Here is a 20,587-nt window from a genome sequence, read left to right on the forward strand (position 1 = left end):
ATTCAGATTTTACGATAAACTGTGGCTTGCCCAACAAAACCTGGTTAGTACATCAGACATCAATAATAAATCCCAGTTTGTGATTGAACACCTCACTCCTGTCTGCTTTTTGCCTTTCTGCCACCTCCTAGCAAGGAAGTCATCTTCCTTATACAGCCACAGGTATGGCCAATGGCTGTGAGGGGTGGTGGTGCTCAACAAAATGTGGCTTGTGAATTCTAGCGTTGTAACAAACCACAGGTGTTACAGCCTACGGCTAACAAATCTGCTACAGCTCGTAATCTGAGACCTGGTTTGGTGCCAACCATCCAAACATCACAGCTAACTAGAGTTTGATCAAAATCATGGTTTAATTTTGACATGGGCATATAATCTAAGATTTAAGGAAAGATGGAAACACGTGAAGCTGCCTTATACTGAGTCAGGACATTGGTCTACCAAGGTCAGTATTGTCTACTCAGACTGGCAGCAGCTCTCCAGGGTCTCAGGCAGAGGTCATTCACATCACCTACTGCCAGATCTTCTTAACTGGAGATACCAGGGATTGAACCGGGGACCTTTTGCATGCCAAACAGATGCTCTAACACTCAGCCCCTCCCTCCCAAATGAAAAAAAAAGGGCAGGATCCAAGCAACTGATGAACATTGCTGGAGAACAACACAGCCTGTTGCTCAGGCAGGAGACCCAGAACTATCCCAGCACCATTATGGATGAAGCCTGAAAGCTGCCTGGAATCCAAAGAGGAGTTGTTATCCGCTGTCTTATTGTTGCAGCTATTTTCGCTCTCAGCTTGCTGAAACTTTAATAGGAGCTGTTCATTTTGCTTAGATGTTGTGGCTGCGTCTCTGGCAGATGCCTCCAAATTAATCCGGCTTGTGAATTGCAAATTAACGGCTGGAACACATGAAGTGCTCTGTGTTGTTGAGCCATTAATATGATATCAGGATGTTATGTCAGAAAATGATGATAATTAAGGACCTGGCGTGGTAACCTTGAAGGACACTTGGGTGAGCAATTCCCTTGCAGTCAACGGGGCTGCTTGCATGATGAAGGACTCCTCAAGCCAAGTGGGCCTTTCAGTGTCAGACCTTCATTAATTAAACACAAATTTCCTAGAATTTGTTAAAGAACCTATTAGCAATCAGGCTAAATTGATATTTATCACCACTACGACTCAGCTTCCACGGCAGAATAATTAAATTTGATGACTACTATCAGATGAGGGTTGGGCTCTCCCCCCCCCTTTAAGTTCCATTTTGCATGTTTTAAAAACAGGTGAAATGTTTCAATATCTACCTGGTGCTTTTAAAGAAGCAGAGCCAGTTTGGTGTAGTGAGAGCCAGTTTGGTGTAGTGGTTAAGAGTGCATTCTCTAATCTGGGAGAACTGGGTTTGATTCCCCACTCCTCCACATGTAGCTGCTGGCATGACCTTGGGTCAGTCACAAGTTCTTTCAGAGCTGTTCTCTCACAAGCAGTCCTTGAAAGAGCTCTCTCAGCCCCACCTACCTCACCGGGTGTCTGTTGTGGGAAGGGGAAGGAATTGTAAGCCGCTCTGAGACTCCTTCGGGTAGTGAAGGATGGGGCATAAATTCCACCTCTTCTCTTTTTCTTTTCTTCTTCTCTCTCTGTACTGCCAATGGTGGGGACTTTCACACATACTAAATAATGCAGTTTGCAAGTGGATTTTGCCATTTCACACAGTAAAATCCAGTTGCAATGTGCACTGAAAGTGGATTGAAAGGGCATTGTTTAGTATGTATGAAAGCACCTGTTGTTTTGTATGACGGTCACTAAAAGCCGATGACTTCTGAAATAGGGCTAGGTTCTGGCACTATTGCACATATGCTAAATCTTATTTATTTCTGTTGAGTTGATGGCACACTGGCATGGATCCTGCAGTCCACTTTGGCTGGCACAAAAGTTATTACATTAACAGAAGCAGCTTTTTAAAAAGTTGAGGTACCCTGTTCTGCAAAGAACCCCCACCCCCGTATCCAAAGAGCTATTTCTGCATGTGCAAGATACAGCGTTAGCACTTAGAATGTTGGCATAAATGCTATAACTTAAATGAAAAATCCCGATGAAGAATGGTATTTCAAAACAGGGCAAGTGCTTGTGACTGTGCACGGATCGGGCTGTGACCAGTGCTACCACTTGTGCAATGATCCTCGCAATAACAAAACATCACTTAGCTGGGAATGAACTCTGATGATGTTTTGTTGAATGGGCACCACTACATCTGTCAAGTACCAGAAGAAATATGAAAACAAGAGCCAGCCAAAGACTACCTGACATGGGGATGAGCAGATGTCCCCCTTTCCTCTGTTGTTGTTGCTGCTGCTGTGAGACTTGGGCTCTGCTTCTCCTCCTTTCCAGTACATTTTGCGGTGCGCATGGTCCACCAGTTTTCAGTCTGCATCTTTTCCCTTTCCTCCTGGGTCATTGATGCACATGACTGCCCATGCGCATTGATTTTAAAAAACCACGCAAAAAAGATGTGATTGCAGGACAGGTGGGGTGTTCCGACTCCGGCCGCTTAAATGTATGTATTTGTTTTAGAACTTCTCTGTAATCTTCCTTCTCGCACAGCACAAGGCAGTGTCTAAAACAGAAGAATGACGTGGCTTGAAACCAAGAACTGAAAGAGGCAGGTGGATGTTCTCCAGAAGTGGGACTGACAGTTCTATGGCCATTCTGACCACCACAAATAACCTACCCTCCTCTACCCCATAGCTTCCCAGCGTGTTTTCTGTGGGTTTGTGAATTAGCTGATTCTGCAACATAGAAATTAGGGGTTGGATCCCACAGTGTTTCCACTGTTGGAAGGATTTCCATCAGCAGAACATGGCTTCCCCCTCCTCCTCCTCCTCCTTGTGGTCTGTTAAGTTATTACACTTAACCACTACACCAAAGATGGTTTGAAGTCTAAGCTGTCTCTGGAGCAAAAATTAGAAGAAAACATTTCCAACTAAATCACCTGATTCAACATCTTAGTATATCTGCAATAATAAAAGAACCCTTAGGTTATTGAAATACTGTCTGGTTGCTGTATCAGCTCTTCCCCAGTTTGATATTTAAGTGCTGTGAGAATTAATACAACTCAGTATGTCATTCTGATCCAGGTAATAGGCACACGGAAACTGTGCAACTGTGCCCTTTTGACAATAATTGGGTAATGCCAAAAGTTGCCTAATTTCAACAAACAGAATTCTCCCTGGATTTTTGGAGTTTTGAGCTACCTGGTCTTGCTTCGGAAGTGAAGTGGATACATTAGCCATTGTTTCTGCTTGGATTTCCAAAATATTTCAAAATAGTATTGCAGAGTTTGCCACAGTTTTTAGTTCCTTCCTCCCATTTGCATCTTTCACCCATTCTACATCACTGGTATTGCAAAATAGCAATCAACATGCGATCAAACCAGCAACTCTGTTAAGAGTCTTTTCGTTCTGTTTACAAATGCATGGGAGCTTGTGTGCATAGATCAGTAAAACACTACACCAAAAGAATCTTGAGACATTTACATATCCAATCACATCAAGATCATTTGTTTGTTTGTTTTACAGTGTTTGCAGAGCTGTATTAGTAACAGTGGGAAGATACAAATATGCTGAAGGGAATGAAAACTTCAGCACATTGTGTCTGCTCGGTTCTGGAACAGAACAAGCAAGATCCAGTTATCCTTATTTGAGACGAGTAAAATCAGCAGAATAAACCTTGCATTATTTGCAGATCCTGATCTCTGATTCATTGTCATGCAATCCACTGGTTAAAATGTCAATAGTAAAATATGTATGTTATTGAATTCTACCAATAAGCCAATTTGGCATGGTTTGGTCTTTCTTCTGTTTTGCGTGCTCCTCTGAAGACAGAACTATGTGTTGTCATTATCCCTCCCCTTTTAACAGAATGCAGCACTGTAAACTCTAAATTTGCCGGAGTGGGGCTACTTAAATCTTTCCCAAATGGCATTTCTCCCCTTAAAATTGCCCCCCCCCCAAAAAAACCCCTGCTTTTACCCATACTGTAGAAGTAACGACACTAGATTTCCCACGGGAAGGGTAAAAGCAGCTTGGTAGTGGTGATTTTTAGCTGGGAAAATGGCATGAGGAGGGAAATGGATTAAATAGCCTTTGCTCCGGGCCATCCCCTGAAGAATCACCACCCACACAGCTGCAGACTTCTGCTTTAAAAAAAGGTCAGGGAAAATAATTTCAGGACTATACACGCAAGCTCTAGTTTCACCCTTAAACTGACCCCACAACAGGGAAAAGACTATCCTGAACTCCCTTTCCACGGTGACCGTCATGTTTCAAGAAATGAACATTTTTGCATCTCTGGATAGATTTGCATGAATAGCCACTGCATGCCAAGAAAGAGGTTAATTGCAACAGCTATTATGTATGGGAGTCTTAGGATATAGAAAGCCTCACCCAGGAGGAAAGCATCGTGTGCCAAATCCCTTCCGAACTGCTGATGTGATCGCTAACGACTGCCTTGCAAAGGTTCCAGAGTGCAGTTCTGAAACTGTTCACACATCGGAACAGTGTTTGCAAATAGACAAATGGTACGACAATTTTAGAGCTTGCCTGTTTGGGCTTTCAAGCTGTTTGGCTGGCTGCACAATCTTTTTGTGTGCTCAGCTTGCACGGCAGGGGTGGGGGACTTTTTTCCCCCACTCGAAATTTGAGTTGCCCATGGACAAAAATGGTGTTGAAATTATGTACTCCCGCAAAATATTGGCAACAAGTCTTCTGTCCCTCAGCCTCCCCCCCCCCCAACAAAGGCCCCTGCCACACACACGGCAGGGGATAAGTCGCTCAAAGCGCGGCTTTTAAAAGCCGCACCAAAGTTGAGACGCCGCGGCGGGATCCCACGATCCCCTGGGCCGTGGCGCCTTTTCTCCCCGGCATGATCAGATGCCGGGGAGAAAACACAGTTCAGACGGGGAGCCTGCCGAACTGCACATGTCGGAGCAGGTGCAGTTCGGCTAGGAGCCGGGGATGAGCCGGCGCAAAGACGCGCCGGCGATTCAACGGCCCGGCTTGCGGCGCTTCAAGCAGAAGAACCACCCAGGTAGGTGGTTCTTTGTAGTGCGGGTTTTCTGGCGGAAAGGACAGATCGGGGACGGGCAGGCAACGCTTCCCAGATGTTGCCGTGGGATCGTGCCCGTTTGCTCTGCCCCCGATCCGTCCCGCTCCCGGCCCAAAACCTCTAGTGTGAACAGGACCAAAATTAGCCTTTCACTACTTGCCCCAGTCTAGCAAGAAGGTTTCTGTGTGTGCAGCTGATACAATATGTATTTGGGTGTGTACATCTGCACCCACCTTCTCATGCTCCGGGCTACCTCATGTATTTACTGTATCTGTAGTCCCCCTTTCACACAGAGCCTCAAGGTGGATTACATAGTAATCCATTAATAGACACTAAAATGGCTGCATGCGTTTTGTGGGGGAGGCAGGCATTGAGGGGCGTACAGGTCCCTTGGTAGTTGCATATTGCTGGAGCTGGGGGCTGGACTCACAAGACCTTCTGAAAACTGATTCTTTCCTTTCTCAAGTTATTTATTTATTTATTTATATTTACATAATGTTTGTGAACATTCTGTGACATCACAGCAACAGCAGACGGGCAGCTGGAGGGCGGGCAGAATGCACGTTTTGTACTGCCAGCCTAAGCAGAGATGCACTTGTCTAAGTCCATTGAAGTCAATGAGCCTGGAAGGCTGTAACTCTGCTTAGGGCTGCTCCAGGTCTGTCTTCTTAGCACACAGTTTTCAATGTCCTGTACTGAGTGTTTGTTTTCTTGTGAAAATCATTGCTCAAAATGAATGTAAGTGTTCAGCTTCCCGTTAGAGCTACCGAAACGCTGATTTGGGCTGTTTCTGTGGTCTTCTTTTCCTGTCGGTAGCAAAGCCCTTGTCATGTTTGGGTTTTTTTTTTTCTCTCTCTCTCTCTCTCTTTGACTTCTTCGGCTCCAAATGCTAAAGGTCCTTTTTTTTTCTCCCCCTTTCTGCAGAGAGCGGGCGACACAGTCGGTGGAGACTCTGAAAGGTAACTCGCTTTGCCTTCTTGCTTTTGGAACGTATTTATAGACCTGTTGCCAGCTGTATTAATTAGAGCTTTGAAAATTTGGTTGTGATTTTCGGTCTCCGCAGAACTTCAGTGCTTGTGAGAGAATGTGAATAAGGTGCCAGATTGCAGGCAGGAGATAATTAGCACGGTTCAAAACATCACTTGACCGAGCCACCTGATGATTGTGCGAGGGAGAACGAGGACAGGAGTGAAACCATTAAAGGGGCCTTATTCTTTTAAAACGTGAAAATCGCTTTCGGCTGGAAGGAAAAGGTGTAATGAGAATGTTAAGAGGGAGCACATGAAAACCTGCTTCTTCCGCTCTGAATACCATTCATCTGTCTATCTTTTTTTTCTTTCTTTCGAGGGTTTCTGTTAACAAAAACACTTGTGACATGAGATATGCCGCCTAACATTTTAATCACCTTGTTTTGGAAAGAGCGAGAATATAAAATAAAAAATCCTTTCTGTAAACAGGTGGGTTTAATGTCCTCAAAATCCTAAACATGACCTCCCAGTGTCACGCGTCGCTCTTCATTCAGTATGTCTGTTTTGGTTCCTTGGTACAGGGGCTCATGAGGCTCAGCTCCTGGTGTAAATTGGATGGTGTCTGTCTTTTAATTTTTTTCATGCAGTATTGAGCCTTTGTTTCCTGTAGGGCTATGGGCTGTCTGGAATCTTTACCTAAAATTACCGATCTCAAGGAAGTCAGAAAGCAACAGGTCCAACTGTTTTGGAACCAGACCCACCAGTACGGGGGCCAGCTCTGGGTTGAGAAACCCCTGGAGATTTGGATGGGTGGAGCCTAAGGAGGGTAGTTTTGGGGAGGGAATTTGCTCAGTGCGTATAATGCCATAGAGTCCACCTTCCAGAGCAGCCATTTTCTCCAGGGGAACTGATCCCTGTGTAACCTGGAGACCAGTTGTAATTCTGGGAGATCTCCAGCCACCAACTGGAGACTGGCAACCATACCCACCAGCATTCCATAAAAATGTGCCCCTCTTTTCACCTAGCCCCCCCACCCCTATTTTCATAAGGAGGATCACTTCTTGAACACTGCAGTCCTTCCTGATTTTATTCTAGGGACTCTAGGAAGGGAGCTGAGCCCTGAAGAATGACAACTTTGGTAACTCGTACTCAGGGGTCTTGTTGTAGAAAAAGAGCTGCCGGAGCTCATTAGCATAACTCATTAGCATAACTTATTTGCATATGCCACGCCCCCTGACATCACCGGAAGTGACAGAAGGCCACACCCCCTGACATCACCGGAAGTGTGTCAGAAGGCCCGGCTACTTACCCTCCTGCTTCATCCTCATTCCCAAACGGAATGAGGATCGAAGCAGAGGGCGGGGTAAAGAAGGCGGCGGGGCTTCACCACGTGACCGCCCCGCCCCCTAGAGGTTCTCTTCCGGAGCTCCGTACCTGAGAGCTCCCCCCCGACTAGAGTGTAACTCGTACTAACCAAATATTAACTAGGCATCCCCAGGAGACAGAAATCAGGACACTGATTTATCGGGGACCCTATTTTGTCGCTCTGTCACACACACACACAGCGCTTGCATTCTCTAGCCGTTGGTACTGTTCTGGGCTACCCCCGAGTTATTCTCTCACCCATGCTTAGCGTGTGCCAAACAGGAACATTCAGCCACATGTGTGGCTGGCCCTGCTTTCACATCTATCTTCCTGGCTGTCACTGAAGATAGCCTTTCCTCCACTCAGAGGTTGGCTGCCTCAGGTATGTCTGCGTTCTGTCACGTGCCTGGCTTGGCTCGTTCTGTCTTGGAATGGTGACTGGCGTTCTGCGTTAAGCGCACAGTGTTCTAATCAGAGATGTAGAGATGTGTGGTTTTCAGATTCCAGGGCAGTAATCTGCTGCAGCAAAAACAAACAGGAGGTTTGTGGCACCTTAAAGAGCAATGCATGTTTCTTCTAACATAAACCATCATGAATTAGAGCCCACTTTCCTCAAAGGCATGTAATGAGCCCTCACTTCCATTCTCCAGCAAAAGAACTTCAAAGGATTAGTGTAAAAATGCTGAATGGGAATTCATCGAGATATCACCTCCCAAGGACTTAAGGATGACCTGGAATTCTCCAGCCATGATAGTTCTGTGACACTAAAGAGGCTCTGTGATCAAATGTTACTGCTGTCATGAATACCACACTTGACCTTAGCCCAAAGGCCCAGAAGCTGAAAACTAATAAATTAAGAAGCAGTACGGGGTACAGAGAGCTATTGTAAATAGTCTCTAATTATCTTTGGTCCCGGTCACACGGGCAGGAAAATGCGGGGGGGAAACATGGCTGTTAGCCCCGGGGCTAAAAACCGCGCAGTTGCTCAAGTAAACCTACCGGTGGAGGTCCCGTGGTAGGGGGGAGGTGCCGATCACTCCACAGTCCTGCGGCGCGGCAAAGAAGCAAGGCACGGGGCAAATGGGGCTGGTTTTTTTTAAAAAAAACTCAAATGTGGCATGCTCCCTTGGGTGCTTGTGCGCATCCGTGGAGACTTTTTAAAAAAACAAACCTTTTTCCGAGGGGACATAGGCGGGCGCTGAAACTACCACCGGAAACGCGATCAGACATCCACCCTTGCCCCGCGGTTTCAGGAAACTAGTACCTCCGAGGTACTAGTTTTTTACCGCGCATCTTCCGCGGGAAGCCTTGGGTTCGCCATGGGAGCTCGATGCTTCCCAGATGTGGCGGTGAGATCACGCCCGGAAAATCTGCCTATCTTCCGTCCCTCTAGCGTGCCTAATGCTCCGTGTGACCGCAGCCATAGACTTTTACATAGTTGTATCTTGTCCTCTACTTCATGCATTTCAGGACCCTGCAGTTTACAAGCTCCCCAACCTCCCTTAATAACCTAAGATATGAATGTCTGCTTGATGAGGAGATTCACCAAACCAAGGGGGTCCTAGCCTGTGAAAGTTTATGCTAACATAAAAACTTGTTAGTTTATATGGTGCCATAAGACTTCTCTTTGTTTTGGACTAAATGCAGATTAATTTCAGCTATCTATGTATTGGAGAAGTGCCTGAATAATTTCGACATTCCTGTGAGCATGTCATTTGCCTTTTAATATAGGTTAGCCAGCGTATCTTCCCATTCTTGCATCTAATGATATCAGAGAGGCTTTGTTTCGTATATCTTCTAAAAGAGATTTCAACTTACAAACCAATCTCTGCCTTTATAAAAACATATACAATTAAATTTGAGGTCGATGCATTTTGACGGCCTGTCTGCCCTTCAGAGAGCTTCGCCTCACCCCTCTTTTGGACGGGCGGTACAGTCAATCATAGATCCATTAAAGCCGAAAGAAAAACATTTTGCTATCGAACGCTCAGGGCGTTATGTTACTTCTTACGGTCAATGTCAAAAGTTGAAAGCCAAAATGTAGGCTGCAATGGATGGTTTATCAGGCCAAGTTTTACTGTTAGCAGTCCTCTCAGATATTCAGGGCAGATTTTGAGCTAGCGGAGACCGGTGGCACAAATAATGCAAAATGCAAAAAAGATGTGGTAATCATTCTTGAAAAGCAATATTATCCCTGCACAGTTTTATGGGGGAGGAGGAAAGTTGTAGTGGTGAGAAATTTTGAATAAGAGGTTTCACCAATACCTTGTTATTTACTTAGATGCACTGTTCTGTGCTGCCTCTTTCAGAGGCTGGGCCAGAGACCCTCACTGCATGCAGGTGAGCGGGGGGGGGGGGGGGGAGAGAACAGCTACACTTATCTGCTAGTAACTTGCAAGACTTCTGGGACTACGTAAACTGTTCAAACCAAGCCAGGATAATCCTGAGCCTAATGGACAAGGAGCAGAGAAGCTTTTAGTTTTAAGTATTGCTATATTTCCTTTTCAAGCCAACTTGTCTGCCCTGAAGTGCTAAGAATAAACAGTTAAGAAAGCTGGATTATTTTGCTCCACTGTGCAATGCTAGGAATGGGGGCAGAATGACATTGCTTCTGGCAAAGACCCAGAACTGGTGTCATTCACTAATGTTGAGGTGACACTCTAGAATTTGGACAAAACTCTGTGATAAACCATAGAGTTTTGCCCAATTCCTAGAGCATTGTCTTGCTGGCAACCTGACTCCAGTTCCAGGTGTTCAGCGGAAGAGATCTTGTGCTGCTGGCTCTCAGTGGGCTGGCATGCAATGAAAAGGGGGAGGAGCAGTCTCTCTTTGAAGCTGGAGACTTGGTCTCCCTAATCTTGCCCTTCCTCCAAGGAACTCTTGGAGATCCCATTTTATCTGCTCATTTTAATGAGGAAGGTTAAACTAAGTGTTGGTAACTTGCCAAAGACTACTCAGCGAGTTTCTTGGATTTGAACCCAGTCTTCTTTCACTAAATTTAGGCAATGAGAACCAAGACATTTGGGACCTTTGGCCATGAGAGGCCCCATGGCAGTTTTCCCCTCTCACCATCTCTGCATCCCTGATCAGCATTGCCTGGAAGGTGCGGTGGATGGCTACCACCATACGCCTTGTCCTACATCTATTGGGATATTTGGTTGACATAGCAGAGTTTTGCCCAGTCATAGAAGCATGACACTGAGTGCAGTAAATAAATCTCCCAAAAAGTATATTGCTAAAATGGTAAACTTACATTTATTCAAGTAGATCCAGTTCACATTCAGGTTGCAGTCAAAAGAAAAGCAAGAAGCCTCATCTAAAGGGTATTTTCCCAGTCACAAATGGCCAGCTTGCCCGGCATCATGTATGAGAGACCTGCAGAGACATGTGTCTCCATGGAAAGCCATGTGAAGAGAGTGAGAAGACAAAAAGAGAGAGGAGGGGTCAGTGGGCAGCTCCCAGGTTAAGACAAAGAGCAGCATCCTGTTCAAGGAGGTAACACCTATACACACTTAAATTGATGTAGCGCCCCCCAATGTCCAGGGATTCTGAGTCACTCACTCCAACACTATCCTCCTTTCCCTACTATATGGAATCGTATCTGAGGAAGTGTGCACGCACACAAAAGCTCATACATTGAATAAAACTTTGTTGGTCTTAAAGGTGCCACTGGACTCAAACTTTGTTCTGGAGCTTCAGACCAACATGGCTGCCCACCGTGAACCTATCTTGAAAGAAACCATGTTTGTTTAGGAAGTTTGCATTAATAAGACACTGATAGGGACATTAGTAGGGCTGTAACTGGGTAGTAGAACATGCGCTTTGCTTGCAAATTCAGTCCCAAGTCTCTCCAGTGAAAATTTCAGGTGGGAAGAGCTGGGAAAGGCCTTCCTCTGCTGGAAATCCTGGAGAACTAGGCTAGTCAGAGCAGACGATAATGTACTCATTTGACTGATAGTCTGACACAACATTAAGCAGCATCATGTCTTAGCAGAGATCATTCCTTCAGAATGATGCAATTATTGGATTTCCAGTAGGGCTGCCAGGTCTCCTGGGGGGGCAGGGGTTCCCATGCTCAAAGGGCCCCCAACCCACCGGTCTGGATCCGGCTGGTGGGGGAACCCTACCCGTGAAGTGGCCAGATCGGGCCGATGTGCCCAGCGCGATGATGTCACCCAGGAGCAACGTCTTCATGCTGCGCATGTCGCCAGGCGACGCTCTAACAGTCACCCTGAAAACTCTGGTACCATAGAGTTTTCAGGGTGATTGCTAGAGCATCACCTGGTGACATGCCCAGCTTGATGACGTCACTTCTGGTTGATGTCATTGCGGCGCGCGCACATCACATGCTCATATGTCCCAGACTGGGACCAACGCTCCCTCGCTGCAGCCGGTAAGTCACTTGGCAACCCTAATTTCCGGTCTCCAAGTGGTGGCTGGAGGTCTCCTAGAATTACAAGTGGTCTCCGGGTAACAGAGATCATATGGCAGAAACGGCTGCTTTGGAAAGTAGACTCCATGGGATCATATCCCACTGAAGTCCCTCCTTTCCTCAAACCCCACACTCCGAAAGCTCCACCCCCAGAATCCCAGGGGATTTCCCAACCGAGAGCTCACAATGGTATGCAATGGCCAGACCTATGGCCAGAATGGTCCATTATGGCTATAGCAATGGTAAATCATTCTGCAGAGGCTATTTCCTGTAATGACCATATGATTGCCATACTGTGCGGTAGGTCTCTCCCACTCAAGGGCAAGGGAAATCCAATAGGCTATCAGAATCCGCTTTGTTTGTTCAGAGCTTTCCACTTCTCATTTTATATATTTAATGGGAAATCGAAATCGCCACCTTGAAGGGGCGTGCAGACCAAACAAACTCAGCCTTGTACTGTGAACAAATTCGAGTGGCCCTGCTGTGTTGTTTAAATGAAACAACTTTTCTTAAGCTCTCATTTTTTGCCCTAATTAACAGTGAGTGAACGGAAGAAATATTGGCACCACCATTACATAAATGTTTGCCCTTATTGTCAGCTTAATGCATTTATTTAAAGGACCTGTGTGCACATTTCAATCACTTGTCACTGGGTGGTTGTTCAAATGAACAGAGTCTCTTTGGGCTCATTTCTGAAGGCGGCAGTCGGAGCTTTATTAAGGTTTCTTTATAAGCAGCATGCCTTGAGAGATCATTTGGCTCAGCCGTACCTCCCAAGAGTCTCTCATTGTGAAGAGCGTGCCTTATTTCAGCCTGCCTTCGAAGCGGTCTGAAACATTCCATGCAAGTGTATGTCCAGTGCAAGGGAGATGAAGGCTGCTTTCGCACACGTTGGCTAATGCACTTTCAGTGCCCTTTTCGATCATTTGCAAATGCTCTTTCAGTGCACTTCAGCAATTATTTGCAGCAGAAAGTGTATCATCCGATGTGTCTGGAAACAGCCGAAGTTGCAGACATAATAATAATAATAATACTTTCAATTTATTAATCGCTTTCCCCAGTGGGCTCAAAGTGATTTACAGTTACACATTTTTTTAGACAGGGGACTATCAGTGTTCATAGGGGACAGGGAAGACAACATATATTCATTTGATTGCACACACCGTCACTGCACGGTGTAAACATCTTCTGGCTTGGCTCAGTCATTTTCCGAACGGCTGCTTGTCGACCAGGCTTCAGGACCCGTATGTCAATCGCCACACTGCCACCGCCTGACCGGAAACATCCACTGCAGGGATTTTTGTAGCCGAGAAGTTCTTCCGCCTTTTCCAAACCTCGACCAGGACGTCCCGACCGTGAGCTAACACCCTCCCACAAGGGAGATTGGCGTGCCCACCCTCTCTAAGGAGTGGTTCCCATTTTATCTATTCGCCGAAGCTTTCGAATCGCTGGGTGGACGATGAGCTGGTGACAACAGGCTGGCTGCTCTCACTAAGTGTTGGTTCTTACCTTTAAAGCTTGGGATCGGGATACTCAGGGACCACCTATTCTCGTATGCACCTGCTCATCAGTTAAGATCATCCTGTCATGTGTATCCCTGCTTTCTGAAGGCCTTTTCTGTGGCAATGGCTTGGCAATAACCTCCCTACGGAGCCTCATCTGGCTGTAGAGTTTTCATTTTCCAGGTGAGACCTGAAGATGTCCCAGAATTACAGCTCATCTCCAGACTACAGAGATCAGTTCCCCTGGACAAAATGGCTGCTTTAGAGGGTGGACTGTATGGCATTATACCCAATTGAGTCCCTCCCCTCCCCAAACCCTGCCCTCCCCGGGTTCCCTCTCCAGATCTCCAGATGTTTCCCAACCCAGAGTCGGAATCCCTATGTGGCACTGGGTCTAAGTTTTAGTTGCTGGGTAAAACTCTCTATTTGGTTAGACATGTGGCCGATCGTGCTGCTTTCGTTTTTAGTTGAACTGTTTTCATTGTCTCTTTTACCTTGCTGCTTTTATGCTGCTGCTTTGTGATTTCATTATTGCTATTAACCATTTTGTTGATTTTTATACTATTCTTTATTCTGATGTAGTTACTAACGTTACTCTAAGCCACTACAAACGTTTTAAAGAGAGCGCTGCTCATACACACATACACGCACAGACATATATACACATGCATACATAAATGAAATAAGTTCATGAAATAAGTTCATACAGAAATGAAATAAGTTCTCAACTAAATCTAGAGTCGCTAGGCAAGCCAGAGATTGCAGCTTTCTTTTTCAGTAGCACGGAAGAGAGCCTGCTGGTGTTGCGCCTCCTGCCCCTTTTTATTCCTGGTCAAGGTCATCAACACACACACACACCCCAGTCAGTGAAAAATTAAAATCTCACATCAGCAGAAGGAAGAGGAAGATAAGCAAAGATCACCAGGGGTCATCTCGCCTAGTGTTTAGACATGGTTCATGGTAAAACTGCAATTTCAGAGTTATAACCTGGCAACCTAAGCAGAACCCACTGGTGGGAAGAGGCTGCAGTGGACCTGCTTACACTAAAATAGCAGAGCTGAGGCACGGCTCAGTGGTAGAGCCTGTGCTTAGCATACAGAAAGTCCCAGGTTCAATCCCCGGCATCCCCAATTAAAAGGACCAGGCTGTAGGTGATGTGGACCTCAGCATGAGAGCCTGGAGAGCCGCTGCGGGTCTGGGTAAATACTGAGCTTGATGGACCAATAGTCTCATTCAATGCTCCCTCTAAGCTGTGGAGTCTTGGGAGCAAAAATTCAACTTTGTGAGCTACTGGCATTAAAGTTGTGAGCAAGCTATTTGGCTACTGCATAAATCAGCTTGCTTTGGAGCCGTCCTTCCTGAGCTAAGACAAAAATGTGTGAGCCAGAGGCTAAAAAACTGTGAGCTAGCTCACACTAACTCAGCTTAGAGGGAACACTGGTCTCATTGGGTATAAGGCAGCTTCATGTGTCCATTCCTGTGCTGCTGTGTGCCCGTGTGGCCTGCACGTGTGCAAAGAATAATACAAGAACTTGCCAGAGTAAGGAAGAACTAATTCTGCAGACTTTGTATAATCTTGCCCAAAAATAACCTTGCCCAAAATAAGCAGAGAAGGGTTCAATTCAGACATGTTAACTATCACCCTCCCTGAAGCTTTGTGGTTAATTTATTATAAGTTAACTATCATCTCCACCCCCTTTAGCCAATGACCCTCATTCTGGGAGGGTGCTTAAAAAGAAGAAAAGTTGACATTTATTTAAGGTACAAGCAGGTACAATTTTTTCAGAGTCAAAAAAAAAAAGCTCTTCTCCTTCACCTTTTTATGTTACTGACAGTTAGGATTGGAGGGCAGGGACACGGGCTGTGTGATGACGGCAGTGTTGCCAACATCACTACATCACTTTTGAGTACAACAGTTGCAAAACCACGGAGTTGATGGCAGTTCCTAGCGGTACCTGTTGTCACTTCCGGACTGTACCCGGTACTGATGTACACGCACAGAGCACGCCAGCAGGTGTCAAAAGATTCCCCCCCCCCCGCTACCTCTAGGAGTGGTGGCGGGCACTAGAGACAAGTGGTGGAAAGCCTCCTGCCGTAGTGGGAGGCCTGGCAACCCTGCTGAGAGCAGCAGTAAACAGACACTAAAACAACTACAATATACATAGATTCAGGTGGCGTAGCCATGTTGGTCTGAAGTCCAGTGGCACCTTTAAGTGCGCTTGCACATGAACGCTTATGCCGTGAATAAAACTTTGTTGGTCTTAAAGGTGCCACTGACTCATACTTTGTACCAGGGGTTTTTTTGTAGAAAAAAACCCAGCAGGAACTCATTAGCATAATAGCCCATACCCAACAGCCGAAACACATTAACATATTAGGCCACACCCCTGACCGTGCAGCTCATTAGCATATTAGGCCACACCCCATGCTTTCCCTTGGCTTGCCCAGGCGCCCTGTGGCTGCGGGGAGCCCAGGCAAGCCGACCCTTGGAGTTGCCGGGTGGGGGTCGCTCTCCAGGCCTTCCCTCTGTAGCCACGCATGCAGAGATTTTGACTGTAGTGGGTGTGACCAACTCTGAAGCCAGCCAGAACTCCATTCCTGTGCGTTCCTGCCCCAAAATAGCCCTGCTTTGTACTAAAATATACATAACTGCTCAAAGTTGGAAACAGTACTGGGCTAGGATCCGGGAGACCCAGGTTCAAATCCCCACTTGCCATGGAAACTCTCTGGGTGACTTTGACCCATCACACCCTTTCAGCTTAGCTGACCTCGCGGGGTATTAGAGAGGATTGGAGGGGAGAGTAGCGTTATAAGCGCTACTGAGGAGAAAAGCGGGGTATAAATATGTCAATCCACCACTAGAGCATAATGGGCTTGTGGCCTAGGCCAGTTTCCCCTGGATCCTCCAGCCCCAGTAGGAAGTTGCCTTCTTGGGACCTGCGCCCTTCCTCTCATGCCATCAAGACTGCCTTTCTGCCATCGACTGAACAGTTTCCCTTTATTGTATGCCACAACACAAACTCCGCCATCTGGCTTAGGGATCCAGTCATCTGACCCCCAAGGACCACCCCAGCTCCATAGGGTCTTGCCATCCCAGCCTCAAAGCATGATCTTCGGTCTCTGGGCAACTTCTCTCACCCTGCCTGGGTAAAGGCCTTCTCCTCCCCTCTTCCACGTGGCCTGCCCTGGATGAATCTGTCTGCTTCTGGCCCTCTGGATCTTCAACTGCTGCTCTCAGAACTTGGACCTCCTGCCTGTGTAGGACTATATTAGCAGCCTCCAACCCTTCTGATCTTTGACTGTGGTTTCCGTTCTTGACCTTGGACTGTCTGTTTGCTCGGGACTGCATTTCTCACCTCTGTCAGGCAACAGCTGGCTCTCCTCCCCCGCAACCCAGAAACTGGAAGGGTCCCAATCCCACTTGGACCCTCTTTTGGGGACATCTCCATGGCAACTCCAGTATATGCTACAGTTTTTGTTTTTCTTTTACCATGGGCGATTCTGCGTCTAGCGTTTGCTCCACATTTTCTCAACTGGGAGGGAAAAGTGCATTTCAAAACCACATTCAGATACAGCAGGGCAATGTGCCACACTGACTGCAAAATCACCCCAGAATGGCCATAAGATGTCCATATATCTACGCAGAAGGTACCATAAAATCCGATGGTCAAAGGAAGTGAAAGCGGCATGGAGTGTGGAGGCTACCATAAAATCCGATGATCAAAGGAAGTGACAGCAGCGTGCAAGGCAGAGGGGAATTTCCGTTCCAACATGGGTTTCATAAAACAAAGGAGGGAAAAGCCAATGCAGAATCAGCCCATCAAGTCGCAGCCAACTGACAGCAATCCTGTAGGGTTTTCAAGGTGGTTTGCCATTGCCAGCCTCTGTGTAGCAACCCTGAACTTCCTTGGTGGGTGTCTCATTCAACTACTGCCCAGGGCCGACCCCACTTGCTTCCAAGATCTGATGGTGTCAGGCCAGTCTGGGCCATCCAAGTCGGAGCTTACAGACTACCCAAATGTGCTTAATTTATTCGGCGTACTAGTGCTAAGAACTAGGCACATGTTTCAAAGCATGCTTTAGAACCATACTCAGTTAAGGGAAAGCCCAGCAAAATGCCGCTTTTCTCTCTGTCCGCTACAAAATGCCCTGAGTCATTGGTATTTCAGTTTAGCAGCTTCCAGTCTGAAAAGCAGCAGGAACTAGAAAGGAGAAAGAGAGGTTTCTCGAGCACACTTGGGCTCCCTCCAGGCTGCTGACCCTGAAAGAACATCAGCTGTAGCCAAGTCAGCAGCAGGCCCGCTCTTCTGTTACCCAGAAATCTCAGATCAGAAGGCCTCGGAACAGACACTGTTACCGTCATGCTCCAGTGCTCAGACTGTGGTCTGGCTCCAACTGCTTTCCAGATTTGATCAAATGTCCAAATAGTTTCTGTTCCACACACTGCTGGACTTTCTGGGCTGTGTGGCATGTTGCAAAGGCCCTGCTAATGTAATTGCTGAGAATGCACGTGTGTGGAAGTCGTGGGCAATTGCCTGCAATGTCCTGCACTATTTGCTTTGCTCTGCTCTCATCAGTCAAGATGGATATGGTCCCCACTCTCACAAGCAGTCAGGGGCAGGATCGAAGCAGCTTTAGAGGCAACAGCAGGGGCAACCTGATGCATCTTTATTTACAAATATGCAGGGGGAAAGGGATAAAGCTGGATATAGCCCCAGCTTGTAACCTGGGCAGTCACCTAAGCGACTCCCCCAGTTTCAGACAACATCAGACAAAGTCTCAGCATCTCCTTTACCTCCTCCAACCGGCAACTATTTCGTACACTCAAACACACAACTCCCCCTCTTCAGCAGACGAGCCGGCCCCTTTTCCAAGTCTAATGGGTTTTTCATCCAAAAACACAGAGAAACACATTTTCAGGAGACCGTCTCATAAGCATCACCTCCCATTAGCCACCTGTTCTAGCCTATTGATCAGCAAACCTCCTGAGAAAACTGTAATCAGTCCAAACCCTGTTTCTGACTCGATGTGTTGTTTGGCCCTCTTGGGCCAGAATCCTGTTAATGAACACCTTCCCTTTGCTGTACTTCATTAATTGTGAGAGATGCAGGGTGAGAGCAGCTCTATTTACTTATTTAGATATTTATACTCAACTTTTCCCAACTCCCTACTGGGACCCAAAGTAGCTTATAGTGTCATTCTCCTCTACTCCATTTGATCCTCACTGGCAGCAGGGGTCATTTCCTGCAGGAGCGCACAGGAGCAGAGCTCCAGCAGTAAAGAGCCCAGGGGGCGGGCAGATGCAACAAGCCCCACCCCCTGCTCCCAGCAGCCCTCAGTCAGAGCAAGAAGCAGCCAGGTAAGTTGCAGGGGCCCCCCCAGCTCCCCAGCCCAAAACAGTCCAGTGGCATCTTTAAGACCAAGTTTTATTCAGGTACAAGCTCTCCCTCCTCTGCAAGGACAGATTTGCACCAGTGTTCCCTCTAAGCTGACTTAGTGTTAGCTAGGTCACAGTTCTTTAGTCTCCAGCTCATACATTTTTGTCTTAGCTCAAGAAGGATGGCTTCAGAGAAAACTAATTTATGCAGTAGCCAAATCGCTTGCTCACAGCTTTAAAGCCAGCAACTCACAAAGTATAATTTTTCCTCACAAGACTCCACAGCTTAGAGGGAGCATTGATTGCATGTCCCCCCCTCCCGATAGCTAGCAATCCAAGACAATCCAGTGGAGCCTGAGCGGTGGGTGTTGCCTTCTGACACACTTCCAGTGATGTCAGGGGGTGTGGCATATGCAAATAAGTTGTGCTAATGAGTTATGCTAATGAGCTCTTGCACCTCTTTTTCTACGAAATGACCCCTGACTGGCAGCAACCAGGGGGTTGGGGTAGGTTAGGCTTAGGGATGAGCAAGAACCAGGAAAATATGGTTTGTAACATTCATGGCATGCCTGGTTCACAAACCACAAACCATCACGAATGTTTAAGAGCGAAATGAACTGGTTTGGTTCATCAGGTTTGTGAAATCGTAGAATCCCCCCCTCCTGGTGTGCTAGAGACACCAAATTCACAGAGGATCTCCAACTGACACTCCTCTACCTGTCCCCCAAGTTTGGTAAGGATTGGTTTTATGGCATCCGAGTTACAGCCCCCCCCCCCCGAAGGTGCCTCTATCCTCCATTGTTTCCAATAGAGGGAAAGAACAGCAAAAAAGCAAGGGCAATAGAAGCCCTGCAGAACAGAATCAATGTCCCAGAAAATCTCTGCAGTAGATGCTGAAGGTGGGGGGCATTTTTGCAATTCCAGCAGAACTAGTGCCACTGTGGCAGTGCAAACCCAACAGGACTAAGGTCAAACTAGAGAATCTCTGCAGTAGAAACTGAAGGGGGGGCATTTTTGCAAGCCCAGCAGCACCAGGACAATGCACAGAGTGCCCAGTAGTATCAGTGCAAACACAGAGTCACAAATCCAAGCAAGGGGCGGGTGGGATTTTGCAAACTCTGTGCAAGAAAATGAGAAATGAACACAAAGAAGGCTGGGGGGGGGCTTGAAACTAACTTGACTAGTTTGAAATAGACAATAGTGTTTCCAAGGCTGGAGAATTCCACCCCCCTTGCTTTGAAGTTTGGTAAACATTTTGTTTGAGCAGAGACAGTCTTTCCGGAAATGTATCAATTTATGAACCTCCATTAATTGCTTGAAAGTTTGTGGAACGTTTGTGCCAGTTGACCTGCCATGAACTTCAGTTTGCGAACCACGAACCAGCCATTAATTCATCATGAACTTTAGTCATGAGCTGATTTGTGCCCATCCCTAGTTAGGCTAAGAAAGACTGGCCAGGAGGCAACATCAGGGAAAGGCCTTAGCTTCTATGCCCTGTTGTTGGTCCTCCAGAGGAACTGGTTGGCCACTGTATAAGACAGAATGCTGGACTCAATGAACCACTGGTCTGATCCAGCAGGGCTCTTCTTGTGTTCTTGTGGCCCAAGGTTGTCCAGCAAGGTTTCATAGCAGAGTCAGGATTTGAACTTGGGTCTCCCAATCCTATTACACTAACCATTACACCACATTGTCTTTGGGTTACTGTGGTACTTGCCGATTGGAGCCATGCAAACAAGGAATTCTTTATGTCTTTGTATATAGCATTATGTCAAATATGGACACATTGATTACCCCAGTGGGCAAATGCATGACCTTCCAATGTGTGGTAGCCACATTTCCTCAGTGTTTTGG

General features: G+C 46.7%; 1 protein-coding gene across 1 annotated transcript in view; it reads left to right on the forward strand.

Annotated features, from left to right (window-relative positions):
- The window catches only part of LOC107107195 (connector enhancer of kinase suppressor of ras 2-like), a 579,263-nt gene that overhangs the window by 496,569 nt on the left and 62,107 nt on the right, over window positions 1–20,587 (forward strand). Inside the window, exon 14 of the mRNA XM_015407453.1 lies at window positions 6,017–6,051. Coding sequence (XP_015262939.1) covers window positions 6,017–6,051 — 35 coding nt within the window. The remainder of the gene's footprint in view (window positions 1–6,016; window positions 6,052–20,587) is intronic.

Source organism: Gekko japonicus, unplaced genomic scaffold (genome assembly GCF_001447785.1).
Source record: "Gekko japonicus isolate JY-2015 unplaced genomic scaffold, Gekko_japonicus_V1.1 scaffold535, whole genome shotgun sequence".
In the NCBI taxonomy this organism is placed as follows: domain Eukaryota; kingdom Metazoa; phylum Chordata; class Lepidosauria; order Squamata; family Gekkonidae; genus Gekko; species Gekko japonicus.